We start from the raw sequence: 27,575 nt of genomic DNA on the forward strand, positions 1-27,575 counted from the left end.
CTAAAAGCTCAGCAAGACTTGTGTTGTTGTGGCGGGGCTCATCAAAAACTTTGTTAATACTAAAAAACAACATGACAACATAACATGAAATAGCGAATGAATGAATAAAAATATTTTCTACCCGAATTCGAAGTATGGAAACAATGTTCAAAACCAATTATGAAAACCTGCTTATGGCTACAAAGAATAATTAAAAAGTTGTCAGACTACTAGTGTAGAAATGGAAACATTTAGATCAAAGCATGCAGTGATTATTGTTATTGTTTTGGGAGAGTTGGGGTTAACTTTTGTAATCTAATCTTCTTATTCATAATTTTAAACAAATTATAAGGCCTACTTTTAGTATGTTAACTGGATTTCTATCCCCCGAATCACTATAGAATTTCAATCATGAGCTTGGGTGGCCCGTGGAATAACTTATTGTCAAATGTGGTTGGTGGTATTTTTCATATCGATTTTGTTTCTTTAGTAATTACCAGCATTTACATAACAAAAAAGCTTTCACTTACTTTTACTCAAAGTTTGATCTGCGAGTGGGTGGTCTTATACCGTACAAAGTATAGAACATTGCTCACACAGTGATGGGTCAAACCAATCTGGTATTTTCCCACGGTAGTTTCTGCGATAAAATGAAATATTTGGGCTCTTTATATTTTGTTTTTGTTTAATTCCCTTGTTTACTTTCCAAGTTTGATGATTTTTATTCTTTTGAATGTCCATTATATTCGTGTGTCAGGACACTGGCTTCCCACCCGCGTCAATGAAGGATTTCTAAGGACATACGAAAATCACGCAAATAAACATCTATGAGTTATATCTCCATGCTCTATTCATGAAATAAACCTATTTGGGACGTAAATGGATCCGTCTGTGGTGTTTTTTCTTCCTAAGAATCTCAATTTTACGAGTTTAGAGCGATATAAGTTAGCCCAACATCACCCTAGACCCGACTTGTCTTTGTCATGGTTTCCTCACTAACATCTAAATTGTGAGTTGTTGTGTGAAACGTCACTTGTACAGCTATGAGGAGTACATGCAGACTGTCGACGTTTGCAACCGGTCGATCTAGAAGAGGGTTGGAGAAGGGACAAAGATATGTCTAGGGTAGTGTGGGGCTACGCTGTCTATGCAAATTACATTCCAAGGATGCCATTTGACCAGCTGCTATGTCCCGATCATCGACGGAAGCTAAAATTGACGTTCAAAAAATCATTTCTCGCAGGTTTTTAGGCGGATTGCTTAAAAACTCGATTCGGAGATAGTTCCGTCCCTCTCCCATCCTGTACCGGAGTCAGTGATTTCGTACTGCTTGAAGTCCGGCAGAAAATCGCGCTGGAGCTGAGGTAGTCAGAATAAAGATGCCAGCCTTGTCTCATTAACATACTTAGTATCGACTCAAAGATCTGAGGCAAACTTATATCGCTCTAAACTCGTAAAATTGAGATTCTTAGGAAGAAAAAACACCACAGACGGATCCATTTACGTCCCAACTAGGTTTATTTCATGAATAGAGCATGGAGATATAACTCATAGATGTTTATTTGCGTGATTTCCGTATGTCCTTAGAAATCCTTCATTGTAGCGGGTGAGAAGCCTGTGTTGGCACAAGTATTCTTTCTACGAGGGAAACTATTAATCGGGCCCAGTCCCTGGCGCTACCACCTGGTCGCCTGTGCTCGTAGATGACGCAGGGAAGGGGAGAGGCAAGCTCAAGCTCACAATCTCTTAACCACCACAGAAAACCCGTTATAACGCTATAGAAAATCCATTGATTTGATCGTGTCTATTTTGTCAGGTACACAAGACAATTTTGACTTATAATACTTTCTACGTATGAAATCTCCCCACAAAACCCCTCCTGAGCCGTCTAAGTATTTTATTCACCCCCTCCCCCCAATAACGGTCCGCCGATAACTGATCCTGCGACTGAGGAAATATCTCTCAAACTCTGTCCTTCAAAGCGTGTCTCGTGCTCATTGTGGAGCTCGGACATCACAAAAAAGGTACGTACTTTTTTCTGTAGGGAGCAATTGGCACTGTTTTTTTCGTAGTGCCTCTGCTAGTCAGCTTTTTTCGTTCTTTTAAGAGAACTTTCAAGCTTTCAAGAGTGCTTTCAAGCATTTATACCGCAAATTTGTGACAATTCCTGTGCCATTTTGCGCTATTTGCAACAAGAGTTTCTACAGATTTTCATCTTCAGAACATGTAAATCCTTTAATATTCTCAAGAAAAGATTCACATATAACTTTCTGATTGAGGAGGCATATCTAAACCCTTTCGTTCGTCTGTGGTGTCTAGGTGACAGACACAAAGCCCCCTATTTATTAAATCCATCTCAACCTCTTTTAAGCCAATGTAAAAACCCCCGATAATTGCGATAATCGCAGATTTAGAAAAAAATACATTTAAATTTTAAAGACAAAAGTTCATATTTAGTAGGTTATTGACATTGTGAGTCCTTAATACACAAAGTATGAGCCGTTTTTTTTACCTAAAATACGCGATTTTATGAGGTACTAAACCCATCTTGGATAACCGTGAGGTTGGGTCTAGCCTTGAAAACTTTTTCTATTAGATAAAGCGTTTTATCTAAGCCGACGACAGTTTAATCTCGAAATATTAACAAATAGCGTAAGATTTCTCTTTCTAGAATAAAACCATCAGATATTTCGTTCGGCGTTTCGAACGGTGTTTCGTGAATCAGCACCGGGGGCAGTCTACCCTCTTGCGCAGAGCTTTCTGTGTCGCTTGTTTACTTTGATGTGGAGCAAAAACGATCGAGCGACACAGAGAGCTCTGCGCAGAAGGATAGGGGCAGACAACCTCGCAGTCACCTGATTGGTAGATATTATCGGAGATATCAGATGAGATACTGCAGGTCGCGCGGTACTGGGCTCTAGCTCAACCAAAATGGCGGACAGTCTGGTACGCATAGTGCACAAATATTGTCCTGTACATACAAAATAGATGACTGTTCCCGGTGAATCGACATTCTGGTACTACATCATTGTCAACAGCCTTATTGCTGTTACCGTGTTCTTCGTATTTGTTTTTCTAAACGAGTTTTTGAGGCATATCAAGTACCCGTTTTCATCGAAAGGGGTGGAGGATGACTCGTGTTCTTCGCCAAACTGCATCCGTTGTCGCTCTTCGCTACTCGAGAAAGAATTACTTTTAATCAAACTCCGTGAATACCTGCATGAATCAGGGGCAAAGCCCGAAGATTTGGACCGTCTGAATGAGTCTATCATTGAAGGTACCAGGGTGGTTGACTACGAGAGGTCTTGCTCACCTCAGCGCCCTACAACCTTAGCTTTACTGGGATTAAACTCAAAACCCTGGCACGACGGGGTGTATAGCTGCGATATACAAGAACTGTGCAGCGAGGCAAATATCGATGTTATAACTTCCGAGGTTGAGACTGTTATAAAAGATTTGTCAGAAGGGTGGGTGCATAATACTTCACCTTCTGGGAGTTGGTATATCTTTCATCTCTACAATCAAGGGGAGAAAGTAGAGAATAACTGCCGTCGCTGTCCGCAAACTACTGCCTTGGTTGAGAAAGTGAGGCCCTTTATGACAGGCTGTGCTTTTGGTAATGCTGTTATATCAGTTATCACCCCAGGTACTTTGATATCTCCCCACTACGGACCAACTAACTGCCGAGTACGTTGCCATGTGCCACTGGTTGTCCCAAGTGGGTGCAAGTTGACAGTTGATTTGGAGGAGCGACAGTGGAGAAGGGGAGTTCCACTGGTGTTCGATGATTCATTCTTGCACGAAGTCAGCCATTCTGGCCCATCAGGAAGGAGAATTGTACTGATGTTGGATTTATGGCATCCAGATGTCAGCGTTGCAGAAAGAAAGGCTATTTGCCATTTGTTCTCAAACTTCAACTGGATTGAATCCTCTCGCTGAAAGGTTTTGGTAACCTTACATGGTATTTGTGTGTTGAAAATTAAGTTAACTTTCATCAGAATTTGGGAATGGGAAGTAGGAAGAAGTTTTATGGCAAATAATATAAAAGCAGGTCCTTCCATTTCCAGATCCAGTGATAACTTCAAGCGTTGTATATGTTGTGGTTTGAAATGCTTCTTGGTTTGAAATTGTTAAAACCAGTTTGAAAAAAAATCAAACCATGCCACATTTGTTGTGGTTTGAAATGCTTCTTGGTTTGAATTTTTTTCAAACTGGTTTTAACAATTTCAAACCAAGAAGCATTTCAAACCACAACATATACATAGCGTTGTTTTCTAGTTAGATTGTATTTTTTCATTAAAATAGGTACAGTATGTTTAATAATTTTATAACAATCTATTATATCTGCACACTCAACAGTTGTTTTTAAGGAAAACCTAAACACTGTAATAACCTTTTACTCAACATTACATATTATTTCATGGTGTAACTTATAACAGCAAATAAGTATCACAATAAAGGAATCACAATAAAGAGTACATGTTCTCATTGAGAAAGTGAATTTTGTTGTCCATTGCATTTTGCAAAGGGTAAACTACAGTAGACATTCATGCAATCTATTCTTGCTTCACTGAGTACGGAAACTATCAGAGTAAATACTGTACATTTAGGTGTTACAAAATTCAGCCTGTTACCATGATTTTTAACAGGGGTTTGTTAACTCTTTATGCAAACCATATTCTTTAGATGTGCCTTCCTTCTGTAGCCTGCAGTGGTACTCAATAATATTCTTCATTGTGGCAGACTGTTAAGAAGAATGGGATGAATCACCCAAACCCCCTTCCTTTGGCCCTGTACTACATCCATAGATTAAACATGGCTTTATGTTAGTCCTTGCCAACTCATTTTCTTCTGGTGATGTGGGGCTGTAGTGAGAATACTAAAGTAGTAGGATAAACTTGACTTTATGGTAGTCATTGCCAAGTTATTTCTACTTCTTTTGATGTAGGCTGTAGTGTAAATACTAAATCAGTAATGTAATTATGTCTTCATGTGACAGTGGTTTATGTCAGGTACCATCATCTCTTTGTGATGTGGAGCTGTAATGAGAATGCTACATCAGTAATGTAAACATGGCTTTATGGTAGTTCTTGTCAGGTACAATCATCTCTTTGTTATTTTGTGCTGTAGTGGGAATGCTGCATTAGTAAGGAAGGCCTTGCTTTATGTAGTTCTTGTCAGGTACCATCATCTTCCACACCTTGTGATGCCAGTTCAGCCAGAACATTGTCCAGGTATTTAGGGTCAGGGTATCCATGTCCACTGTGATTTGTGAATGCATCTGTTTTATGATGAATCTCATTCCATACCACAGTGTCCTCAAGACCTGTTGTTACCGATGTTGCTATGGTGAATATGAGTCTGCGACTCCATGCTTCACGGAGAAGTCTTAGAACCTGCAAGGGGAGAGGGGAAAGCTGATATACAGTAGATTGACAGCTAGATCATGAGGGTTTATAGGGAGAGAGAGAGCAAGACTTTTGGTAATTGGGAAATGAAAAGAGGTAGAGACTGACGCACAGGAATGAGAAGGTTTGTCACACAGATATTGAGCATTGACAGTTACAGTATCAGTGAGTGCCAAAGTTCATATTTGTTAAACAGTATGAAGACTAGTTAGAACAAAATATGACACTTTTAATCAAGACCTATAATAACTTGCCATACATATATTTTCCCTATCAAATCAATATCTTTTTCAATCCACAGGCTTTATTTAGTTCTCTTACAGACCTTTTGCCCTTTTTGATTATCTGGGAGGTAGCAGGTCCTTGGGAAGCCTGACGTGTGATATCTGTTACCAGGGTGAGGGTGCTCGGGGCCCTAGCAACCCAAAAATATATTATGGTCTAACAAAACATATTCATAGATTATGGCCTAGCAATACATAAGATTATGCACTGTTTAATAAACAAGCTATTGATTTTATCTGGATTTTTTATCACCGAGGGGTGATAGCCCTGGGGGATATTAAAAACAATAAAAGACATAGCAAGTTCATATAAGTTCTGCTAAAACTCATTTGTTTTTAATAGCTATTTTGTTAAGCCGTTATGAAACAAAAGCCCAATGCAGCTATCCCTTATTAGCACTTGCTGCTCTGAAAAATTTACTTTTTAACAACACACGGAGCAATACACATTGGATTTTTGGTAGTTCTTTATTAGGTATTTTTGATAATAATTGTTTCTTGATTGATTGCTTGTAAAAAAATATGGTGTATTTCTGTTGCAGGGCTGTGTTAAACCATATACACAGTGAAATCTTTTGGTATAGTTTTGTAAGTTTCAGAGTAGGCAGTGGAGATTTATAAGTAGAGGTCGAAAGCTTATCAGTTCAAATAAATATTAAATCAACTTTTCTTAAATAAGCTGGGGCGTGATGGAAAATAGCTGACAGTTCCGTCGCCTGCCAGGGCCTAATGAAACCCCAAAAGAGCAACTTAGTTTTGCAAAAATTAATTTTGTGTTGTTGAAAAATCCAGTGTAGTTTCTGTATTAAAAGCATATCTTCCTGACCAAATCCATTCACCTGAATCTACTAGAAAATGCCAATTTGGGTGGTTCCATAAGATAAGTAAATAGAAGAGGCAGATCATCCATCTTTCTATAATTCAATTCCTACGGGGCAATGTACCCACAGATACCCCAAGCTAATGCTGTATTTTACGTGTTTCATTCATAGTTACTGTAAAATATATGGTGCATTACAATAAAAAAAAAATGGGACGAAAAATATAATAAAATTCCTTCAAACTTTTCTTACATGTTTGTGTAGTTGTTATTTAAATCCCTGTGAAGTTTCAATCCATTTTGGGCAATATTGAGCGATTGAATTTCCCCCATACTAAGAGAAGAGAAAGGTAGCACTCTAATGATGCCGATCGGCGAAACGGGCGGTAGAAAATCGCTTCTAGAAAACTGGGAATTCAAAATTTCGCTGTACCTGGATTCCTGGTCTGAAGTCATATCTGATGGTAATCATGCCACAGTCTGGATATCCAGGGAGAGAATGGCTTGTACTGTGAACAGTCATTGATCCATCTGGTTGGGTTCCAATCTTGTGACCATGGATTGTCTTACATGTGGGACACTGTATGCAGCCACCCTGGAATAAAAAGTGCTTTAAAATGGTTTTATTTATTTGTTCATCAAACGCATTGTTTCCGATACTGTGGCTATCATAGCCTGTTAGCCAGCTCTCCAGTGGGTTTATTCAGAAATAACTGTTTTTTGAGTTTCTGGATTCCCTTCCCACAGCCCCCTTCCCCTTCTCTCACATGCCACAGGAATCCTGAAAAAGTATTTTCTGAATAAGCCAACTGGAGCCTCGGCTAACAGTCTATGGTTATCATGAAATATTACACTTGCATATTGTATATAATAGCATACAGTACCTTAGAGTTTTTCAAAAGCTCAAGAAGACATTCCTCATGGAAGCAATGATTGCATTTTGTGAGTTGTTTGACCTTAGGAAGAGTAGAACTTGCAGTCTGACAGAAGCCTGAAACTTTTGATAACTTCTCAATGCATATGGCACACTCCTAAATTGCACAGAACATTGTATTAACTATGAAATCCATGAGCTCTTGGGGGGGGGGGGGGGGGGGTAGGGAGTGCTGTTCAGGGGTGGAATCCAGACTAATTCAACTGATTCCAGTAAATCACTCAAAATCCCAGAAAATTTTTTTTTGTAGATTTGAATTTTAGAACGGTCAATAAAAAAGCATCCATCTGTTGTCTGTTATTTAACCACCATTAGACCTGCTTCCTGGGTTGTTTCACTTATTTCCTTTAAACTAAGACGACATTTCCCCCCCCCCCCCACGGGACATATTGCTCCTGATGGTGAGTGATAAATCTAGTTTAGGGGAAGGAACCATTAAGAAAATTTGGGCGTGTATAAAAAATTATGCGTGTGTTCTGGAATCACTCATTCACCGATTGGTTACCCGATACAACACCTAAGAAAGAAGGCCTCTCTGCTTGTGTGAGTGTGTGATCTTTGTACATTCTCTCGAACTGAAATCTTGAAAAGCTAAGCATGGCTTCACAAAATGCAGACGTTTCTCGTGGATAGCCTGTCTGCCGAAAGGAGGACTGTTATCCTTTTGATTATGGTGTAGAATTTGACTGAATTCAGATCCCGAGAAGTTGGAATTAATGGTGAAAGTGTGGCGACCAGAGTTTTTTCGAATTCTCTATGAGTTATGACAATGGAAAGTGGTCGCCTTCTTAAGTAAAATAAGTACATAATGTCTTTAGCATCACCCCTGGACAGTGCATTCTAAGTTGGCATTTTTGTTTGCCCTGTGTTTTATTTGGGAAGATTTTCGGTTTTTTTTAGTAAGGTAAATAGGCTGACAAAATCACCTCTTGTACTTTCAACATTAGCATATGATACCACACGAGCAAAATTGCCCAGTACATGAATTTTCGGTGCCTCTAAAGGATGAATATAGGAGAGACATGCAAAGAGGAGAAGTGCCAATAGATCAGCAACTAGATGGGATAATGCACCGTAAAATTGCTTCGAATCGAGAGGTCATGGAGTCAATTATTGACACTAGTTACTGTCTGTGTGGCACGAACTACATTAATAATGTGAGGGAGGTTGTTTTTTATATATTATAATCACACCATTTGGATATTGCCAAGGGGTATTCGAAGAGAATAACTGGTACTTGCCTCGCCACACTTTCAAGAACACAAATTTGGTTGAATCAGGTAAGAATAGTGTATTCATTATCTGACTAATCGATGAATGAAGTCACTCAGTTTTAACCCATTGACTCCTGGCTTTTTTGGAGCTGAATTTACAAAAAAACAGACTGAAAACAGATACCTCCCCCCCTATTCTGAGTTTTATACAGCCCGTCAAAGTCAAACACAGCTGCACCTAATCAGCAGTATCCAAGCTTTCCAACAGTGCTTTGCGGTCCCCACTTTTAATCCTTCGTCGTTGTGCTGAAGCCAGCACAAGTTGATGGTTGCTTGTATTTTTCATCAAAAATACAGCTATGAGCATATTAGGAGAGTGTCTCGGGACATCATCTTTTGGGGCATAATTGAGTGCTTTGCTTATGGATATTTGCAAGCAAAGGTGGATTCATGATGATTTTTTCTTGTTTGGCTTTGCCCGGATGAGAAAATAATTTTCTAATGAATCACCACAGCTCTCCTAAATGCTGTCTTTTCTGAAACCAAATTGATTCCAAAATTGTTTACACTGCTATTCTGGGTCTGTATGACCTGGAATTGATTTGTTTGGCTTCGGGGTGAAAAGACTTATAAAAATACCATCTGACTTTGGGGAGAGGAGTGTTGACTGGCCCTCCCCTCGTGAATTTTCCCCTGGATCTCCCAGGAATGCTTTGCAATACGTAAAGATATTTTCGTTGTTGTACAATCCTTCAAGGAATGAACATTGTGTTTTGAGGCCAAGGAAATGTACCTGGAGGATCAGAATAAAGGTATCTATTTGGGTCTTGAGCTGTGTTTGCTGATCTCTCCCCCTTGTGTGGTATTTTGAGCGTTTTATTGAGAGGGGTGATTTTGCTTTTCTCTCCTTGTTCGATTTGAGATTTGTCAAAGAACCTGTGCTATTATTTGGCTTGAGAGTAGATGCCAACACCTTGGTTGGATGCATATTATCTGCAAGACCATTTATCCCTTAGACTGATGCCTGAGTATCTTCATCTTGTTGTGTTTATTTTGAATTTATGAATTTTTTGGGTTGTGGGTACTTCCCAAAGCCGGTACAGGCCGGTTGAGAGGTCAATGTGTTAAATGACCATAAGTTTAATACAGCACCGGTGAAACTTAACCACCTTGAATTTATTATCTAACTATATGCATCCCTAAAATGCCAAATGCATCCCCAAAAATTTTGCAGATTGCATGTTTTAAACACGTAATTTTTATAAATTTCCTGTGGGACATGCCCCTATACCCCCCCCCCCCCTTGATTGGTCTGTGACCATTTGGAATCAGAGTAAACTTTAGGCACCCTTCCATCCCTAGGTTCAATGAAAATATTAGTTAATTTGTTAAACCATAAACAATAATTTAATCCATATTTTCTTGTTGATACCCAGGTATGACAGGTGCCTATGGCAAAAAGTTTGTGGGTAATTTAAGTTGGCAAAATAGGGGGTGAACTTTTGATTAATAAATTTCTAACCTGGAGATCATTGGAAAAGTTATACTTAAATAAACTTGGCAATGGTATTAATTTACTGCCAATAATCTGAATTCCCAAACCTTAGGTAATTGCTGATACCAAGACAAGACTCATGCTTTTATGACAAAGATGCTAGATAGATCCAGTCGGCAAAAGGGGAGGAGTTGAAGGCAGGGGAGTGGCTCAACCTGTATCTGCATCTATATGTATCCATGTTTATAAGACCCTATGCATATTTTTAGTACCTAACAAGAAATAAATATTTATATAAAAGTAGGGTGATTGGGAAGTAGTGATACAAGTGTTGTTATTACAGGAAATAAAAAATATGCAAGGCCACATATTAATATTTTCATGAAAATCTCGCCTTAATGGACCTCCATCTCATGATTAATCTCAGAAAATAGTGAATATTTTACACCAACCTCATCTGGCGGGTTTGAAGAAGTTTTGCAAAATTTCTGCAGTACACCACTTTTAGAAACTTTTAACTTCTTTGCCTTTGATTTCTTGTCTGACTCTGAGGTTTCTTTTACATTGGAAGCTTTCCCAGATTTAGGGGACTCTTGCTTTGATGGTGATACATTTGATGCTGGTGCTTTTGATGCTGAATGTCCTCCTGGACTTTTTGGCATGCTCTTAGAAGGACTTCTTTTAGTATCTTTAGGATAAGGATGTGGATCTGACTTTCTCAAAACTTTTCTCCTAAACCCAGTGTTCTTGTTAATTTGCTCCATCTTTCTAAAGTCAACAATGTTTGGCAAGCCGATAGCACAGGAGCTTAAATCTAGCATAGAGTGCTGAAGATCACATGCTTTTTCCAAATCGCATGCAGTGGTAACATCATAAGATATCCAATCACCATAGTCACCTTCCCAAGTCCAGGAAAAACCCCTAGCAAATGGTGAATCATGGGCACATACAGTCCGCCGTACTCCTCTTACGGTCCCTGAAAGTAAATTAACATGTTATAGAGTTATGATTTGCAAACTCAAGATCGATGCATTTGTGAATACCTGTATCTTTCCTTGTCTGTATCATCAGACCAAAATTAATATCATAACAAGCCATCGATGGCTCCACGGCTCCCAGATTCAGATGTTTGTCATGAAGATTTTTGGCAAAATTATCCTCGAGAAACTGCGATAGTTGTGCACTATAGGGGAGCCATAGCATTGAGTTTTCTTGCCATTCCCAAACTATACATTTTGCCGCCATTTTTGGTAAAACGTGAAAATGAAAGTATCATTCATCCGCCATCTTGACAGCTCTCAAGTTGACCAATAGCGAGGCCCTTTACATTTGAGCACAAAACGACAGCATTTTACAAATCATAAACTATTTTTATGCCACAAAATCCTTCCCTACGGGGCCACATAAAGTCTTTTTTCCCAAAGAAAAATCAAAGAAAATGCATCATTGTCCTAGTGAAAAATGGGTATTTTCTTCCGCCAATGATAATTTGTGTAATAAAGACTTTTTGTGCATTAATTATGACGTCACAGGCCAAGGCACCAAATATTTGGTGTTCGTGGCAACGACAGTGGCCATGTTGGGTACAATAGTTTGTTGAGGTGTTCTTTTATATCGACGCCGTAAATTGCTTTAAATACGCTTCACGGAAGCTTTTTGACCCTACATTATGACAGAAACATTGGCACAAACTCGTCTGCAACTCCAGAATGCTGAAAGTTCTGTTCTGTTTATGCAACAAGAACACGCACAAACGCTGAAAGGATTGTACGCCGAAATTAGTAAACTTCAAAAGAAATGCGGAGGTTGGTGGCAAAAATCGCGTCTTCTGTACTTTATAATGCACAGCAATAACTACTATATGTCTAACCAACAATCTCTTTTTGTATTTTATTATAGAACTTACGTTCAAGATAGCTATGAACGCGACAAGTTCAACAACCGACGAAGGTAAGAACTTGACGAGAAATCACGAACGAAGCAGACATGAATCTTTAATCATTTTCACACGAAAACTGCATCTAAAATGATACAGATGGGAGAATTTATGTTTCAGAGAAGAAAAATTTGCTGGTTTATTTGAATGGAATATTCCAACCAGAAAGAAGTGTACAGCTGTTTCATATGATTGCAAAACGGATTGTATTTATTTTCTTGGCAAGCCCCATGAATTTGTCAAAGATCCCCTGATAATTGAATAATCAGGAAATATTTTAATGGGAGTTGAGACGTCACTATGTTATAGTTTCCTGTTATGCTGTGTTTTTCTCTTCGGTTTTTGCAAGTTTTTTTATAACGTGATAATATTTTTTTTTGGCAATTACCGTCAAATTTTGAACATGCTTTATTTATTACTTTATTATTTATTACTATCTGTTATAGTGCGCTATATTTAAGTCTTTCATTGCCATAACGCCCTGAGATGCCTGTAAAATATAGGCCCAACTCCAAAACGTCAAAAATGCAAACTAAACATCACCAGACCCGGATACTCATAGATTCATCCAAGGCATAGACGACCTTCAAAAGCGCATCTAAGCAATGTAATAGAATTGACTCTTTTGTCAAAATATCAACCTTGATTTCTGACCAATCCATAAACAAATGCTTAAACTTACAAACTACAAATAGAGACAAGCAAACACAGATCAAGTCACAAATAGATACCTATATTGCGCTCTGTCAGGTCCCATTTTACAGCAATCAGTCACAATAATCAATGCTAGAACCTCCATTAGAAGCGAGTCACCATGTTTAGCCTATTTTGCATGCCTGCACTGCATCATGGGAGTCTTGGAAACACCTTGACAGACAGGCGGGCAATCTCCTCCCCCAGAATCATAACAGTTTTTTTAAGTCTCTTTGCCCCGAAGCCAAACAAAACATTTCCAGGTCCAAGGAACCCAGAATTAGCCTGAAAACAATTTTTGAATAAGGTTGGGTAGCAAAGATGGCCCACATTGGAGAGTATGAGGCCATTCACTAGAAAATTCCTTTCTCACTTGGTGAAGCCCAGACAAGGAATTGTCCCATTGAATCAACCTCAGCGTGCAAACATGCATAAGCACAGCATTAATTATGCCCAAAAAGACTTCATGATGTCCTAAGGCACTCTCCAGATGTGAAAAAGCTGTAATTTTTAAGCAAATTACAAGCAAAACTGTTGTAAGCGACAGGCTGTAGCAGTGCCATCACTAGAAAGAAAAGGCACCACAGTGCATTGTTGGAAACTTCAAGGCATACCGTCTTGGGTCAGCGGTAGCTTAGCTTAACTGGTAGTGTTGGACTTGAAATAGGGGGGGGGGGGGGAGGTTTCTGTTTTCAGTCTGTTTTCCTTACAATGCTGCTCAAAAGTACCCAGGAGTGAAAGGGTTAAAGGATGCTGTGTAACGACGCGTTATTTTATGTTTTAAGTGTTTAGTGGACGTGTGATTTATTTGAAACCATTACTTAAAATATTGGATTTTTTTGGTCAGTGGCAAAAAGTAAAATTTGTAAATGGTGTTTTGCTGTATAATAAAAGCATTCAATAGTTTTGTTTTTCTTTTCAGGGCAACTTTGCCAAGAGCTTTCTGAAGCACAGGAAACCATCAAGACACTGCGTTCAGAGAACACAGACTTTAAAGCAATCATAGACACTGGGTACAAACGCATTGTCCTTTTGGAAACACAGTTGAATGGTTTTGAGCAGAAATACAACCAAGACATCATGGAGCGTGATAAGCACATCTCAATACTTACCAAAGAGCTTACTGCTAAGTCAGACACTGTAGCTTACCTAACCACACAACTTCACCAATCCAAAATAAAAAATGCCTCTCGAAAACAAGAACAAGCTATGCTGTCAGGACAAGCAAAAGAAAGAAAAGAAAATAGTATCAGTTCAGCTAAACACAAAGAAAGCTCAGGGAATGTTACCAGTGAAGTATCTGGTTTTGCTGAGGAGTCTACTGGTAGTGCTACCTGTGTCACACCCTCACCTCCTGCAGAGAAAGCTACTGGTCCACGTGTGCGGAGGCCATTTAGACGGTCGGCCACTTCCCCATCCCCTATTGACACGAGCATAGCAAAATCAAAGTCCCAACGGGCAGTAGGTGTTCAGGACTCTCCTAATGAAATCAGGTTGAATGTCTCATCAGCAAAATCAAAGAGTAAGGGTTTGCCAACTCGTCCAAGACGAAGCTCCTCTCCTTCAAGACCAGGTCTGGGTATTGCTAAGTCATACCCAAGGTCTGGTATCAGGGATGGCCCCCCTCCTGATGAGTATGTGGAATTCTTGAGGAGTGGAGTTCGTCCTGAGCCGCAGGTGGTTGTACGGGCTGCTCCTGAACCCCTGCCACCCATTTCCAGTAATGAACTAGGAACTTCTTACCGCGGAAAGACACCAAGGCATTCAGAGGAAGTTAGCAAAATTATAGTTTCACCACTAGGATCCCCAGAGAAGGGCTGGAGACACAAGGAACATTCACAGCAGTCAAATGGACCTGAGATGTGATACTTGCAAAAAATAGAATAGTGTACAGTATATGATCTACTGTTTTAAAATGAAAGGTCCAAACTTATCTTCTAACAAGCTCAACATTTTTGTGTTTCTAATTAAAACGGGATGTTTTAATAAATAGTGATGTCTGACACAGTTTCAGCAGTGTTATGGTTTTACTTTACCAACTTGTTTTTAGGGGTCATGCCTTAACTTGTAAATGACAGACATAAATGGTATGTTTCATGTAAATAGCAAATTACATAAATTTTATTCCAAGGTTTCTAGTGTACAGTAATGTTAAATTTGTACAGATCAATAAAAGTGTGAAGTTTACAAAAATGACTTGGCTTATTAATTAATCATAGTTTTAATCATCTGAGTAGAAGGTTATTGATTATTATAATATTAAAATTGATAATGATTGTCGGCTTTTTTATTCCAATTTTACCATCTAGACTGACCCCCCTCTGGGTATTCCTTGGTGTTACGGAGAGCTTTGTTTTTGGTGCTCAAGGCCTTTGTACTCTATTTCATTGTCTCGTTCTAAGGTCTTTCTTTTTGGCTTTTGTTCCATTGTGTTTTTGGTGCTGGTGCTCCGTAACAACAAGAAACTACCCCCCATCTCCGTTTAAGGGTGGACCAGGGACGGGTGGCTATCATACATGCCCAAAGCTGAATAAGTTTATTGTATCCTTCCTTCCCCCCTCATCCCTTTTTGTGCTTCCCATTTAAATCTTCAAGAATTTGTCATTCTTTATCTGGGCTAAAGACGTTTGTAAGCTCGGTAGCAGATAAATCTAATCTTGGTATCGCATATGCCAAAATCTGTTTTTTTGTGTTCACACCACAGGCTTCCCAGTCGGCTGATTTGTATTTTTATTTCATGCTGATCAGCGGTCTTTTTAGCGCATTGCGCGAGTCTTATATAGTGGATGCGATTGGTCAACATGATCGCTTAAATGAATTGACGATTATGATCAAATATCAAATGCGCTTGAATTGACTCATAACATCAAGCCGGTCATGTGCGCAGATGGTACTAAACTTCTTCTTTTCTGCGCAGCATGTCTTGACAAGCCAAAATAACATGGCGGGTAAGTACGAAAACTCGGATCATTTCTGTGTTGTTTTCGTGAGAGCTATAAGCTCAATTTGTTTTCTTAGAACATTACTTAAATATATACTACTCTCCGAATAGATTTATCTGAAATGCAATGCTATTTGACGCAATGATTGGGCATGATTCGAGGTCAAACGAGTTTTACGCCTAGCACGTGTACCGGTCCAATCATATAATTTGCAAAACAACTTCCACTGTCAGAGCAACAGAGAGAGGCATTGTGAAGAGTTGGAGCTTTTCTTTTCGTTGTTTTCTAGCTGTCTTTTGATTGAGATATTTTTGTGGAGACTTTATAATAGTGCATTGCAAGAATACTTAGTACCTAAGCTTACTTTACTTTTTGATCGATAATCCATTTGGGCGACGAGATCCTGATATTTTCTTTATTTTATATAGATTTACGAATTATAACTGATGCTCAGGCTAGTGTGGGTGCGCAGTCATAGGTATCAAGGGGGGTGAGTGCACCCTGTGCTACCCCCTGTGTACGCGCCTGATACTGTACAGTAAACACCTGCACATAAGAACACACGAATTAAGAACATCTGGCTGAAATTTGGCAAAAAAAAAACACCACTAAAATAAGAACAATGTCAGCCTGGAAAAGGAAAAATGTTCTTATAAAATGGGAAGGGTGTCAAAATCACACGAATTACCATAAGAACTATAACATGCACCCTTCTTGTTACTGTTTTGTTACATTACTGATTACAGTAGACCTATTTGAACATTAGGTTTTTAATTATTGTTCCATCAATTTATGTTATTGTCCAAAAACATGATTAAAGTTTCTAGCAACATGTTTTTTTTTGCTGTACAACACTGAATTAAAAAAAAAAGAACATTTAAGAACATCCTGAGGCTGATTTTTCACTAAGCATCTGATAAATAAGAACATAATCAGTCTGATCTCTGAAATTGTGTGTTCTTATATGCGGGTGTTTACTGTACCTATATTTACAATATGTTATTGCACCACCTCATAGCATAAACACATTAACTGAAGCCTTATCATAACTAATGTTTGCCTGAAGTCAATCAAACATCCCTTTTAAAAACAATCAAGCTCACAAAAAATGTAAACGAAATCATACTGAGTGGGCTACCAATAAACCACATTTGAATTGGTACTCAACCCCATGCTTGGCTATTGGGGTGCCACTGAGGTTTTTAAACAGAGACACTGTTATAGGGAACAAATCTGGGAAAAGCATTCTCTGTTTAAGACAAAACCCCTAAATTGTCCAACAATTATGCGCCCTGTTCAGGGCATGGAGTTTGGAAACCTGCAGAAAGTACCCCCTGCTAGGGACTTCAACCAATTGATCATTTAAATTTGGCAATCAAACCTTACCTTAACAGTAAAGTTTCCATTGATTGGAGTTCAATCTCGTGTGATTAGGGCCAGACTACACAGGCAGGTTCTCCTTGCAACACACTGAGGTTAGAGTCATGCAGTACGCTCCCCACCCCACACTGTGGCATAAATTTCTTGATTATTGTGTTTTGCATTCAACTTTATGACAGCTCAAAGTCCACACACAGTGACTCTAATGCATTCTGATAAAATTATATTCTTTGATGGCATTATATGCCCCTATTATGCATTTCGGCTAGAGCTTCTTTAATCCAGATAGACCTCAGGTCTGCCATTTTTTTTACTGTTGGATAATTGTGTTGCTGGTTCATGCCTGTACCCATGGGTGGTGCCCCCTCCCCCCCACTTTCGGTTCTCAATAGACGTGCTATTAGTAGACAAACTTATAAAGCATAATTAGCTAGATCACTTGGTATGTCACCAATCCATAAGTCAGACTTTTTTGTAGCCAAATCAGACAATAAACGTCCCTAGGAGATACTGCAAAGGCAAAAAAATGTCCCTTTTTGTTCTTCTAGGGGTGGTCAGATTTTTATCAGAGGACTCCCTCCCTCCCCCCCCCCCCCCCCCCCCGTAAAAATAAGGTCCATTTTTCTGGATTTCGTACCCCCCAAGACATTTTTGGCCAATAACACCAATTTTCCTATCATTAGAGGCTGTTAGGACAACAACAAGTCCATTATGGACAATGCAATATCACTTTGCTTGACAAGCTAAGCTTGGTGAGTGTTTTTTTTTTTATTTCACTTTTTTTTTATTAGTTGAAAAATCAGGGAGCTATGTTTACTAGTTGCATGGGAAAGGTCAGAAAGTATACTGACCAAGAGTAACAGCCGAGATCAGTATTGTCAGATGCCCCTGTAGCAAAATGTCCTAAATCATATTTACTATTAATTTACAGATCCTGGAAAGAGAGGAGCTCCCAAAAAGGTATAATTTAAAATTTGTATAGGTGGATGCATTAAGATGTCATTGTGTCACTCCGAAAAATACAATTAGGGGCATCTTTCACTGGATCTGGAAAGGAGCACCACAAAGTTAACAAGACTCCAATCCAAGTTTCTTTGTCAAATTTCAAATCTTTTGCCACCAAAATTCTCAGGTTTACTGAAGGGTGGTTCACACTAGTGACCTTGACTGCACTTATCATTTGAAACCCCCACCCCCATGGTCCCGGGGAAGTTTGGGGTTTTTAACATGGGGGTTTAGGGCAATTTTGAACGAGAATCTGTCCCTAGGAGGTAGGGGAATTGACAGTTTTTTTACTCTAAGACTCGTCCCCACCCTGGGGGTTTGGGGACAAGTGACAGGCCCCCTAGTTATTTGTACAAAATGTACTCACTGAAGTGTACTGGCATTGAAAGACAAAGGCTTATTTCAGACGGCTTGTTGTCTTAAATGTCAGGTAGTTGCATAGTTTGTATCACAAGGTGTAGGGGCATTTGACTGCAGTGTTGTCCGGATGGAGTGGGGGGGGGGGGGGGTGGGGGCATAGCATTTCTCAGTTTTGTTCAAGTCTAATCCTCCACCCTTCCCCAGGACCATGGGGGTAGGGGTTTCAATTGACTAGTGCATAATGGTATCAGATAGGCATCGTTTTGGTGTTCTCTCTTATACATTTCTTAAAAGATAGTGGAGGATTTAAAGTTAAAAAGTCCACTCTCTGTTGGTTTTCCAGCTAGTCTTCCAAAATTTTGCCATTTGTGAATATGTATAATCTGGTGTTTTCTCAACAAACATGAAATAATTCCAAGCACTTTCAGCATGTTAATTTTATGCTTCACTTTCAGCATGTTAATTGTATGCTTCACTTTCAGCATGTTAATTGTATGCTTCACTTTCAGCATGTTAATTGTATGCTTCACTTTCAGCATGTTAATTGTATGCTTCACTTTCAGCATGTTAATTGTATGCTTCACTTTCAGCATGTTAATTGTATGCTTCACTTTCAGCATGTTAATTGTATGCTTCACTTTCAGCACGTTAATTGTATGCTTCACTTTCAGCATGTTAATTGTATGCTTCACTTTCAGCATGTTAATTGTATGCTTCACTTTCAGCATGTTAATTGTATGCTTCACTTTCAGCATGTTAATTGTATGCTTCACTTTCAGCATGTTAATTGTATGCTTCACTTTCAGCATGTTAATTGTATGCTTCACTTTCAGCATGTTAATTGTATGCTTCACTTTCAGCATGTTAATTGTATGCTTCACTTTCAGCATGTTAATTGTATGCTTCACTTTCAGCATGTTAATTGTATGCTTCACTTTCAGCATGTTAATTGTATGCTTCACTTTCAGTTAATTGTATGCTTCTTCTCTATGGTATTTTAGAGATGCCATAGCTGCAATGGCAGCAATGCCCTTGCACGAAGAGTTTGTACAACGTGCAAGGCCCCTTTCCCTCCACCCAAAAAGAAGGAAATGAGGGGGGATGGGAATATCACCCACCAAAGAAGACATCTTTTCGATAGGGTAAGATTAATTATTATACTGTATTGCGTAACCATACAAAATAAGCTTTAGAAAACAATCTTTTTAGGAGATTTCCCGGACAACTCCGTTATAGGTTCATTAGAATTGCCAGTGAACAGGGTGGTAAAGTGTGTTTTGGTGAAACGAGATATGGCCGTTTTACACAGCCGAAAAACGTGAAATCGTCCATTTTCCATCTCCATGGAAAGTGATCTAACATGATTTAGCAGTTTTAAGTCCACGTGAACCCAGATCTAGCTTATAGTTATTTTCTAGACGCTGTTTGTCTCAGCCAGTAAAACGTGGAAAGCCATTTTTCTGTCTGTGAAAATGTCATCCATACCCCCCTTTACCACCCTTAATGAAAGATACCTAATTGGACGTGGTTACCAATAGTTTTAACCATAAAGGTGCCAAAACTCGCTCATTCCAAACACACTCAATTTTTTTTACAGTGTACTCTTATTTCCTTTCCAAAAAATTGGTAAAAGGGCCAAAAAGTCTGCTTGTTTCAAGCTAATTTCTTTAAATAATTTTTAGTGATAAGTAACATTTCCTGTTCTGTCTAAAGAGCTCCTGGCCGCAAAAAAAAAAAAAAAAAAAAACAGACACAAACACAAACAGAATATGGAGCAATGAAAAAAGAGAGTAAGAGTGGAATGTCTTTGACATTAAAGAAGAATATTTATTAGAGGGTGCACTGCCGAAACTGATGTCATCATGTTACCATTTTAATTATTATTACTAGCTTGAGTTGTTCGCTAAAGTTTTCGATTTTGCAGTTAAGAAATGTTTGTCTTTGTAGTAAAGAAATCCAACTCTTTTGATTCCATGTTGAACTTTTTCCTTAATATTTCAATGGATATATCATACAATGATGGCAACGACTGCAATACACTTATTTCAATTAACATTAAAACTGGCTAAGCATAACTGTATATCCGCTATACTCGGTCAGTCCATTAGCCGCAAAGTCTTTACAAATGTCGAATCATGTTATTTAGTATTCTTTCTGATCTATCATTTATGCCAAACAGATATATTAAGTTATTATAGTAAAATATTAAACACACTACAGTAAATAATTATTTCAGCCACTTTTACTCTCATGCTTACTCTCATTTTTCCAGGTCTCTGAGGTAGTACACCATGATAAGCAGGGCACTATTGGAACATAATGGCCCTGCACCAGTGCCTGTCTGTCGTGGAATGGACTGCTTTTATGTACAGATATATCACACTCAGAACACAAAGCAGTTCTTGGTCCACAGTCTGGGCACTGTATACTTGGCATTTTATTAATACAAAGCATGCATGTTTGGCTGGGCATTACTGCAAACGACCCTAGTTTAGCATTGAATAGCTGAAAACGCAGAGATTCCCAGCTTTCTTGTAGTGTGATGGATCTTTCGCTCCAGGAAGGCCTGTGCCTGCTCTGTCCCTCCCAGTTTCTCAGCAGTTCTCTCGCTCGGCTTAAAATATCCGTACAATCATCTGCTTGCAAATACAAATACAAAAGGGTAAGAGGCACACTAAATTTAAAGGTTGGGCTGTATTTCTCTATGCATTTAGTAATTCAAATTTTCTGTTTTCATCATCTGTGAGTTTTACAGTTATAAGGTTTGGATTTTATGTAGCCCAGTGCCGTATCAAATTCCACTGAATTTGGTTTGGTGAGCAAGACAGAAAAATCAAATCATGTAACAGTTAAACATAATTACAAAAAAATTAAAAATAAAAGTTAACTAAATAAATGAATGGATGGATGAATGAATAAATAAATAATAAATAGCACCATGTCTTTCTACTACAAACTATTAGTAGATACATTATTGATACATTTGGAATAAAAAAATGTCTGTTTACCTCACAAATCTGCATTTTCTCCATCATTTGGAATGCAGTGTTCTGCTGTCTCTTCAGTCTCTGTAAGATTATATTGATTTATCATAAATATGAAATAAGCTTATAAATGTTACAGTAGATTTTTAGCACCATTGACACATACTGATAACAATGTCACATTTGATGAAATCATGTTGCTGTGTCAGTCCCTTATGCAAGTGATTACATCAGGGAATCCAAAAAGTATAATTAAAATGGCAAATTCAACTTTCAAATTGATTGGGGTGTCCAACTTTGAAACTGAGGAGCTCCCACCCCCTTGGGACAAAACTGCTCTGAGGTAATAGGCTGTAGTCACTTGTCCCCTAGCCCCCAGGGTGTGGAAGAGTCTTAGAGTAAAAAAAATTCCCCCACCCCCTAGGGACAGATTATTGTCCAAAAGTGCTCTAAACCCGCACGTTCTCCCCATGGGAGTGGGGGTTTCAAATGACTAGTGCATAAACTCCCAGCGAGCCGTGAGGTTGGGCTTTCAGCCTGCTATACTTGAACAATTAAACCCTGAAATTTATGATTGTCGACAACCGTTTGCAATCTAACAATGATGGTAGTTGTTTAGAGTTTACTGTCATTCACTCTTGTCATGTTGTCAACTTTTAATGTAACTAGTTAAGTAAACGTGTTAAGCTGAAGTTTAATGTAACTAGTTATTAGGCTGAAGTTAATATAACTTAACTTAACACAATGATGTTCTATTTGTTTAGAGATGACGATCAATCACTACTCACTGAGTAAGCCTGCATGAGTGTATATTAAGAGAGCCAAATTGCTTAGGAACAAAACTTTCCTCAACCAGTCTTTTGATCGCAAACTGATTACAGAGCTTTGATGAGGCGTAACACGACGATATATCGTCAGGTTGTATTGTATCGATTGTATTTACTTACCTTTGGCTTTCTTCTGTCGGCGATTCTGTCGACCTGCATTGTATGTATTCTTATTTGACTTTTTCTTTGTGTACGGGTTCCACCCGCACACCGAATGCGATTCCTTTTTCGGTTTAGTAGCAAAACTTTGTTTAGCTTTTTGGACGAGCTCATCCATGGGCGGCAGTTTTGCGGGCCTTTTACGCTTCTTGCCTGGCCCGGCATTTGACCCGGAGGCATCCGCCATTTTGCTAGCTCGTTACTCGTGCATGCGCAGGCACTTATCGAATTACATTTCTGCGCACATGACCGGCTTGATGTTATGAGTCAATTCAAGCGCATTTGATATTTGATCATAATCGTCAATTCATTTAAGCGTTCATCAATTTTTCGTGTCTACACCACAGGTTTCCCAGTTGGCTGATTTGTATTTTGATTTCATATCGATCAGTGGTCTTTTTAGCGCATGCGCGAGTTTCATATAGTGGATGCAATTTTTTCGTGTCCACATCACAGGTTTCCCAGTCGGCTGATTTGTATTTTGATTTCATATCGATCAGTGGTCTTTTTCGGGAACCCTGTACTGAAACATCGTTCGTCCTGCCCTCCGAGCATTCACTTTCTTTTAGAAACTTCTAGTTTGTAAGATTTTGAAAGCGTAAGGAGAATCCTAGATATCTATAAACAGTTTACTGTTAGTTTAGTTTGTTTGATTGAAATACGAGAGAATATTATCGATAAGAAATAGAATTCCCGTCCGGGTAGCCTGTGTCGCGCGCGCAAAAATGACAACATAAGCGGGCTTCCATGGCAACGTCCCTAGGGAAAGATAAAGATGGCGACTTGATCCAAGAGAAGCTAGTGCAGCTCGTACTAAAAGAAAATTGTCGTTTACGGCTACAGATAAGCCACGGCGTAATATAAAAAAACTAGCTACTAAGTATTTATGTATTGCTTATAGTGTATATAGCTCAAATCATGGATGATACGAGAATTGAGTGGATACGAGACAGAGTATACTGCGGGGTCGGAATCACGGATCCTGAAGTTTTTGAAGACTTGTTGAATCGTGATGAAGGAAAACACGAGAATGAGATTCTTTCGTTTCTGAACGAAGACCCCAAGGACGGATATGGATTACTTTTCTATTCGATTTTAAGAGAAGAACAAGAGGAGATTGAAGTTGAAGCCGGTAAGACAACAAACGTTACTACCTTACCTATTTTACTACACAACAAACTGTGGTAATCGATTGTTGTTCGCAATGATTCGTAATTGAAAATCAGTTTGTGACTTTATGCCCATTTCTAAAAACCTTTTCAGTGTAGCATTTTCCATAGTGAAAATAATACAAATCGTCGAGCAATTGCCGGGCATTGCGTATTTAAGCCAAAACAGCAAACGATGGCATGGGAACTAACCGGCGTTTATAGCTTTAACTTATAATTGAGAAAAACGGTGACATCTGTTACTGAAATGGATGTTTATTTTATATTTTAATATTATATAAGACATGCAAAATACTAGAGGCTCTAATTTTGGAAAGTATGATTTTTATTTAATCTTATAGAGCCTGAACTTCCTGAAATGACAGACAACGATGAGGAAGATGCCGACAAAAACTCTGCAGAAAGGTCAGGAGATGTAGAAGGGGAAGACCTTGCCTTAGAGAGGGTGCCCACTGCTGATGGGGGTGCCAGTCAGGCAGAGGGCTCTAAGGCGGGTGAGGCGGCAAGTGCTACAGGCAGTTATGCAAATGCCGAAGGAGGGGAGGAGAATGCAGAGGTACCTGCTGAGGGAGCTGAGAGGAGTGAAGAAGTACCGGAAGGAGAGGTGTCTCCCAAACCGCCAGCCACAGTAAGTCCACCTTGTTATCCCCCTCGTAGATTTTGCTTCAAAATATAAAAAGATAAAAGAAATTTTATAACAAACAGTTGATCCATCCCCTCCCCCCTTTCTTGAAATCATTGCAGTAGTCATAGCTACCTAAAATTATAATGATAATCCCTTTCTTGAAATCATTGCAGTAGTCATAGCTACCTAAAATTATAATGATAATAATAATAATCTAAGCTTAGAACAGGTGCAGGTGTGTTTGCACATCAACAAAAAAAACTGCTGGGATTCACTTTTAAAAGAAGGTTATTTTCAAGACAAAGTTGAATTTGAGGAATAAAAATTATTTTTACCTTTGTTTGGTCAATCACAAAAGTATAAAGTATATTTTCAGGGTGTTCATTGAAGGTGTGCAAGTCTTAGCCTCGCTTCCATTCACCAGCTGCCATATTGATACCACAATTTAGTTCCTGCTTTCACTTCCTGAAAGCATTTTAAGAGCTTGGATATTTCTCACAATATCTCAACTTCATAGCATAAGGGAAAAGTCATTTATTATCCTGAGGGGGGGGGGGGGGGTTGAGAATTTTGATAAAAGTAAGGGAAAAAATTAGGTGCCCCCCTTCAGGTGGAACAAAATTTTCCATGATTTCCCTCCCTTATGCTTCCCCAATATTTCTGGTCCCCCCCTTGAGAAAACCCAAAGAAAAAAGAAGCAAAGGAGGGACTGTCAAAGGGAGCAAGGGTTTAGCAGCAAGCTGGACAAAAAGTGGAGGTGAAGGAATTTGCTGAAAACATTATTTCAGAAAAAGTGAAGCCACTCAATTTCTCAAATGTGCAAATAAATCCAGGTTGTCAACCTGATAAAGGTTGATGCTATATATGACAAAGAAAAAGCAAAAAGGATTGTCTTTCTTCTCCACGCGAAAAAAAGCACAGCACGAGTAAGAAAAGAAAGAAAGAGAGGAAGACAACAAATTAGGTATAAGCGAGGATATTGATGCTGAAGAATGAGCTTGTAGGGTTAGAACGTTTTGTTAATGATTTCAAATATGGAACATAAGCATATTAAAAGATTAGGGTGTAAATAGGTTTCCAGTTCATAGACTCCTGGATTGTACATGCCAAATAAATGCCCCCAAACCAAGACTCCTTCAACCAAGAAGTCTGATTTGACACTTGGTCAAATTATATAAAAGGGACAACACTCAAAAAAGTCAGTGCCCCTTTTTTTTAAATCAACACTTTCGAGGCCCCCCCTTTAGACTTTGGAAATTTCCCGATGGGCCCCCCCACAGTATGCCCCCCCAGGGTAATAAATGAACTTTCCCTAAGTTTGTTTGCTAAAGAGTTTGCATACATGACTGGTTTATAGCCACCCTGGAATGGAATAAAAAATAAACTATTATCTTTATCCATTGTCATTATTATTATCTTTATCACTATCATTATCGCCATCGTCATCATTATCATTATTTTTAATATCATCAATATCCTCAATAGAAATGACATCACTTAAAATCAGCAATGATATAACAGTACAATATCTGCATCTTTTCCCAGAAAATCATTATACAGAAGGTGATGCGCACAGTACTGTATGTCATCCACGACAAAATACTCACTGGATACAACGACAGCAACGGGTTCTACTTTGTGAGAACCCAAGCCTCAGGCCCAGTCCCTCTCCCATCATCCATACACGAAGCGGATGACATGTTGCCACTGTGCTTTGAGTTTGGCTCCCTGAACTCACAAACTCTACTAATGCTGGAACATCTGCTCACACTAGTGTACATGCCACTACTCTCCCACAACGCCTCACACAGAACTGAGGGAATCAGTGAAGGGAGGGGTACTACCAATAGGCGTGGCAGCGAAGGGACAGACATGCAAGATGCCACCTCACAGGCTACTGAGGAATCTCGCAGTAAGGTTATTCTGCGTGATGAGTTCCTTATGAACATACAGAAGTTTTCCTCCAATATAAACAGAACTATTCATCAGTTAGAGGGAGATATCAGACTCGAAATGCCTGATCTAGTCCTTGGTGATGACATTACAGAGCTTTCTAAGGATCCTGAGATTGTGAATACGTTAGAAGAAACCCTCCATAACTGGGAGGTGACAATCTCATCAGCATTAGAGATGCAACTCAAGAAGACACCCCAGGGGAGTGGTCCACTGGCAGAGATCGACTTCTGGAGGGAGAGGAATGCAACCCTTAGCGCAATCGCCGAACAACTCAAGCTCCCGACAGTCAAGAAGATAGTGGCAGTTCTAACTAAAGTTAACTCTGAAAACTTGGCCAACTTTGAGTACCACAGGGCTGAACTCAACAAGTATTACACGGAGGCCAAGGACAACGTACGCTTCTTGTCTACCCTCGAGAGGCATTTTAAGAATTTGGCGCACGGTGCGAGTTTTAACATAGTGCTAGAGACCATTCCATCCATGATGAACGCCTTGCGCATGGTGTGGATAATCTCTCGACATTACAACAGAGATGAGCGGATGGTTCCACTAATGGAGCGGATTGCGTGGGAGCTGAGCGAGCGAGTGGCAAAGACAGTCAATATACGGACTATCTTAAAGTAAGTCAACTTGGGCAATCACTATACGTAGAGATACTCTCATGGCAATTGTAGTGCTAGATAAATTAAAAAGAAAAAGGACGACCAAACAAACGTGAGAGGGTGTGCATGAAAGTAACAGCGGAATGGCGGCAAGCTCTCTTTCATTTTTCCTTTATCGTCAACTCTTAGACCCGTAGCCATTGATTGGATTTTGAGCAGGTGAGGTTGGGGGGGAGGGGGGGGGATACCCATTTAGCGGACCATTTTTTCTTGGATAGCTCGTTCCACCTCGTAGTAGTAATTAATTTGGCTTCATTAAAGCAGACGTTCCAGTCTAGTGTAGGGGGAGGGGGGGGAGGTTTCTACGAACGCCATAACCTCCGCTGGCTAAGGCCTGACTTTTCATGACATACTTACGATTGTTACGATTCCCACGTGCCAGGGAGCCCCCGTATGTCGTGAAGCAGAAAACATCAGAAGCGAGGGACACCCTGCGGACTTGGAAAGAATCGTACTTTGATGTACGTGCCAAGATCGAGTCATCAGGCCGCGATGCACGCTGGGAGTTTGACCGTAAGCGACTGTTTGAGCGAACTGACTACATGGCGTCCATTTGCGAGGATCTGCAGGAAGTCGCGCAAGTCATGGAGGAGTTCTATAATATCTTTGGACCGGAGCTAAAGGCTGTGACTGGGGACCCCAAACGGATCGAGGATGTACTTAAGAGGGTCCATGAATTGGTCAAGCCAATTGAAAATGTAGGTTATTAAAGTGTAAAAAAGGCTGCTATGCTTCATTTTTTG

General features: G+C 39.4%; 5 protein-coding genes and 2 long non-coding RNA genes across 11 annotated transcripts in view; 5 read left to right on the forward strand and 2 right to left on the reverse strand.

Annotated features, from left to right (window-relative positions):
- Positions 1-1,648: 1,648 nt before the first annotated feature.
- LOC125561858 lies at positions 1,649-5,462 on the forward strand. The gene is made up of 2 exons (XR_007307559.1): positions 1,649-2,003; positions 5,294-5,462. It is a non-coding gene; the product is annotated as an uncharacterized LOC125561858 (long non-coding RNA).
- Positions 2,872-4,016, forward strand: LOC5507267 (aspartate beta-hydroxylase domain-containing protein 2). The gene has a single exon (XM_048726519.1). The coding sequence runs from the start codon at positions 2,968-2,970 to the stop codon at positions 3,916-3,918; it is 951 nt and encodes a 316-aa protein (XP_048582476.1). The 5' UTR covers positions 2,872-2,967; the 3' UTR covers positions 3,919-4,016.
- LOC5507270 (E3 ubiquitin-protein ligase DTX4) lies at positions 4,247-11,574 on the reverse strand. 3 transcript variants are annotated; one of them, XM_048726517.1, is made up of 7 exons: positions 11,178-11,574; positions 10,716-11,110; positions 10,587-10,685; positions 7,376-7,522; positions 6,925-7,086; positions 5,713-5,802; positions 4,247-5,375 (listed from the first exon to the last, which is right to left on the reverse strand). In XM_048726517.1, the coding sequence occupies exons 1-7, from the start codon at positions 11,377-11,379 to the stop codon at positions 5,157-5,159; spliced, it is 1,314 nt and encodes a 437-aa protein (XP_048582474.1). In that variant the 5' UTR covers positions 11,380-11,574; the 3' UTR covers positions 4,247-5,156. The 3 variants fall into 3 exon arrangements, with proteins under 3 accessions (XP_048582474.1, XP_001627928.3, XP_032231703.2); XM_001627878.3 differs by having other exon boundaries at positions 10,587-11,110; XM_032375812.2 differs by lacking the exon at positions 5,713-5,802 and having other exon boundaries at positions 10,587-11,110.
- Positions 11,575-11,669: 95 nt separating this feature from the next.
- Positions 11,670-14,956, forward strand: LOC5507266. Its single transcript, XM_001627863.3, has 3 exons — positions 11,670-11,939; positions 12,034-12,084; positions 13,686-14,956. Exons 1-3 carry the CDS (start codon positions 11,804-11,806, stop codon positions 14,627-14,629), a joined length of 1,131 nt encoding a protein of 376 aa, XP_001627913.3. The 5' UTR covers positions 11,670-11,803; the 3' UTR covers positions 14,630-14,956.
- Positions 14,957-15,438: 482 nt separating this feature from the next.
- On the forward strand, positions 15,439-21,466 carry LOC116614628. Of its 2 annotated transcripts, XR_007307561.1 has the most exons (5): positions 15,439-15,711; positions 16,134-17,180; positions 17,769-17,837; positions 18,017-18,045; positions 19,452-21,466. It is a non-coding gene; the product is annotated as an uncharacterized LOC116614628 (long non-coding RNA). The 2 variants fall into 2 exon arrangements; XR_007307560.1 differs by lacking the exon at positions 15,439-15,711 and having other exon boundaries at positions 15,718-17,180.
- Positions 20,420-22,793, reverse strand: LOC116614630. Of its 2 annotated transcripts, XM_032375815.2 has the most exons (3): positions 22,382-22,787; positions 21,459-21,518; positions 20,420-21,086 (listed from the first exon to the last, which is right to left on the reverse strand). In XM_032375815.2, the coding sequence occupies exons 1-3, from the start codon at positions 22,598-22,600 to the stop codon at positions 21,066-21,068; spliced, it is 300 nt and encodes a 99-aa protein (XP_032231706.2). In that variant the 5' UTR covers positions 22,601-22,787; the 3' UTR covers positions 20,420-21,065. The 2 variants fall into 2 exon arrangements, with proteins under 2 accessions (XP_032231706.2, XP_032231705.2); XM_032375814.2 differs by lacking the exon at positions 21,459-21,518 and having other exon boundaries at positions 22,382-22,793.
- A 356-nt stretch (positions 22,794-23,149) lies between these two features.
- Positions 23,150-27,575, forward strand: part of LOC5507284 (dynein axonemal heavy chain 10-like) — a 54,375-nt gene continuing 49,949 nt past the window's right edge. The window contains exons 1-4 of the mRNA XM_048726516.1: positions 23,150-23,552; positions 23,931-24,217; positions 25,760-26,790; positions 27,215-27,530. Of these exons, the coding sequence (XP_048582473.1) occupies positions 23,339-23,552; positions 23,931-24,217; positions 25,760-26,790; positions 27,215-27,530 (1,848 nt within the window). The 5' untranslated portion in view covers positions 23,150-23,338. The remainder of the gene's footprint in view (positions 23,553-23,930; positions 24,218-25,759; positions 26,791-27,214; positions 27,531-27,575) is intronic.

The sequence above is a fragment of the Nematostella vectensis genome, chromosome 4 (genome assembly GCF_932526225.1).
Source record: "Nematostella vectensis chromosome 4, jaNemVect1.1, whole genome shotgun sequence".
Taxonomy (NCBI): domain Eukaryota; kingdom Metazoa; phylum Cnidaria; class Anthozoa; order Actiniaria; family Edwardsiidae; genus Nematostella; species Nematostella vectensis.

What these genes read in the sequence shown, in the direction of transcription:
- LOC5507267 (XM_048726519.1), top strand. Translation starts at nt 2,968, where the DNA reads ATGACTGTTCCCGGTGAATCGACATTCTGGTACTACATCATTGTCAAC.
- LOC5507270 (XM_001627878.3), bottom strand. Translation starts at nt 11,379, where the DNA reads ATGGCGGCAAAATGTATAGTTTGGGAATGGCAAGAAAACTCAATGCTA. An exon ending in ACAGACAAGGAAAGATACAG is followed by an intron (nt 11,111 to 11,177) that starts GTATTCACAAAT and finishes ATTTACTTTCAG; the next exon opens with GGACCGTAAGAGGAGTACGG. An exon ending in AGCTTTTGAAAAACTCTAAG is followed by an intron (nt 7,087 to 7,375) that starts GTACTGTATGCT and finishes TTTTTATTCCAG; the next exon opens with GGTGGCTGCATACAGTGTCC.
- LOC5507266 (XM_001627863.3), top strand. Translation starts at nt 11,804, where the DNA reads ATGACAGAAACATTGGCACAAACTCGTCTGCAACTCCAGAATGCTGAA. An exon ending in ACTTCAAAAGAAATGCGGAG is followed by an intron (nt 11,940 to 12,033) that starts GTTGGTGGCAAA and finishes ATTTTATTATAG; the next exon opens with AACTTACGTTCAAGATAGCT. An exon ending in AAGTTCAACAACCGACGAAG is followed by an intron (nt 12,085 to 13,685) that starts GTAAGAACTTGA and finishes TTTTCTTTTCAG; the next exon opens with GGCAACTTTGCCAAGAGCTT.
- LOC116614630 (XM_032375814.2), bottom strand. Translation starts at nt 22,607, where the DNA reads ATGGCGGATGCCTCCGGGTCAAATGCCGGGCCAGGCAAGAAGCGTAAA. An exon ending in CCGACAGAAGAAAGCCAAAG is followed by an intron (nt 21,087 to 22,381) that starts GTAAGTAAATAC and finishes ATTTGCAAGCAG; the next exon opens with ATGATTGTACGGATATTTTA.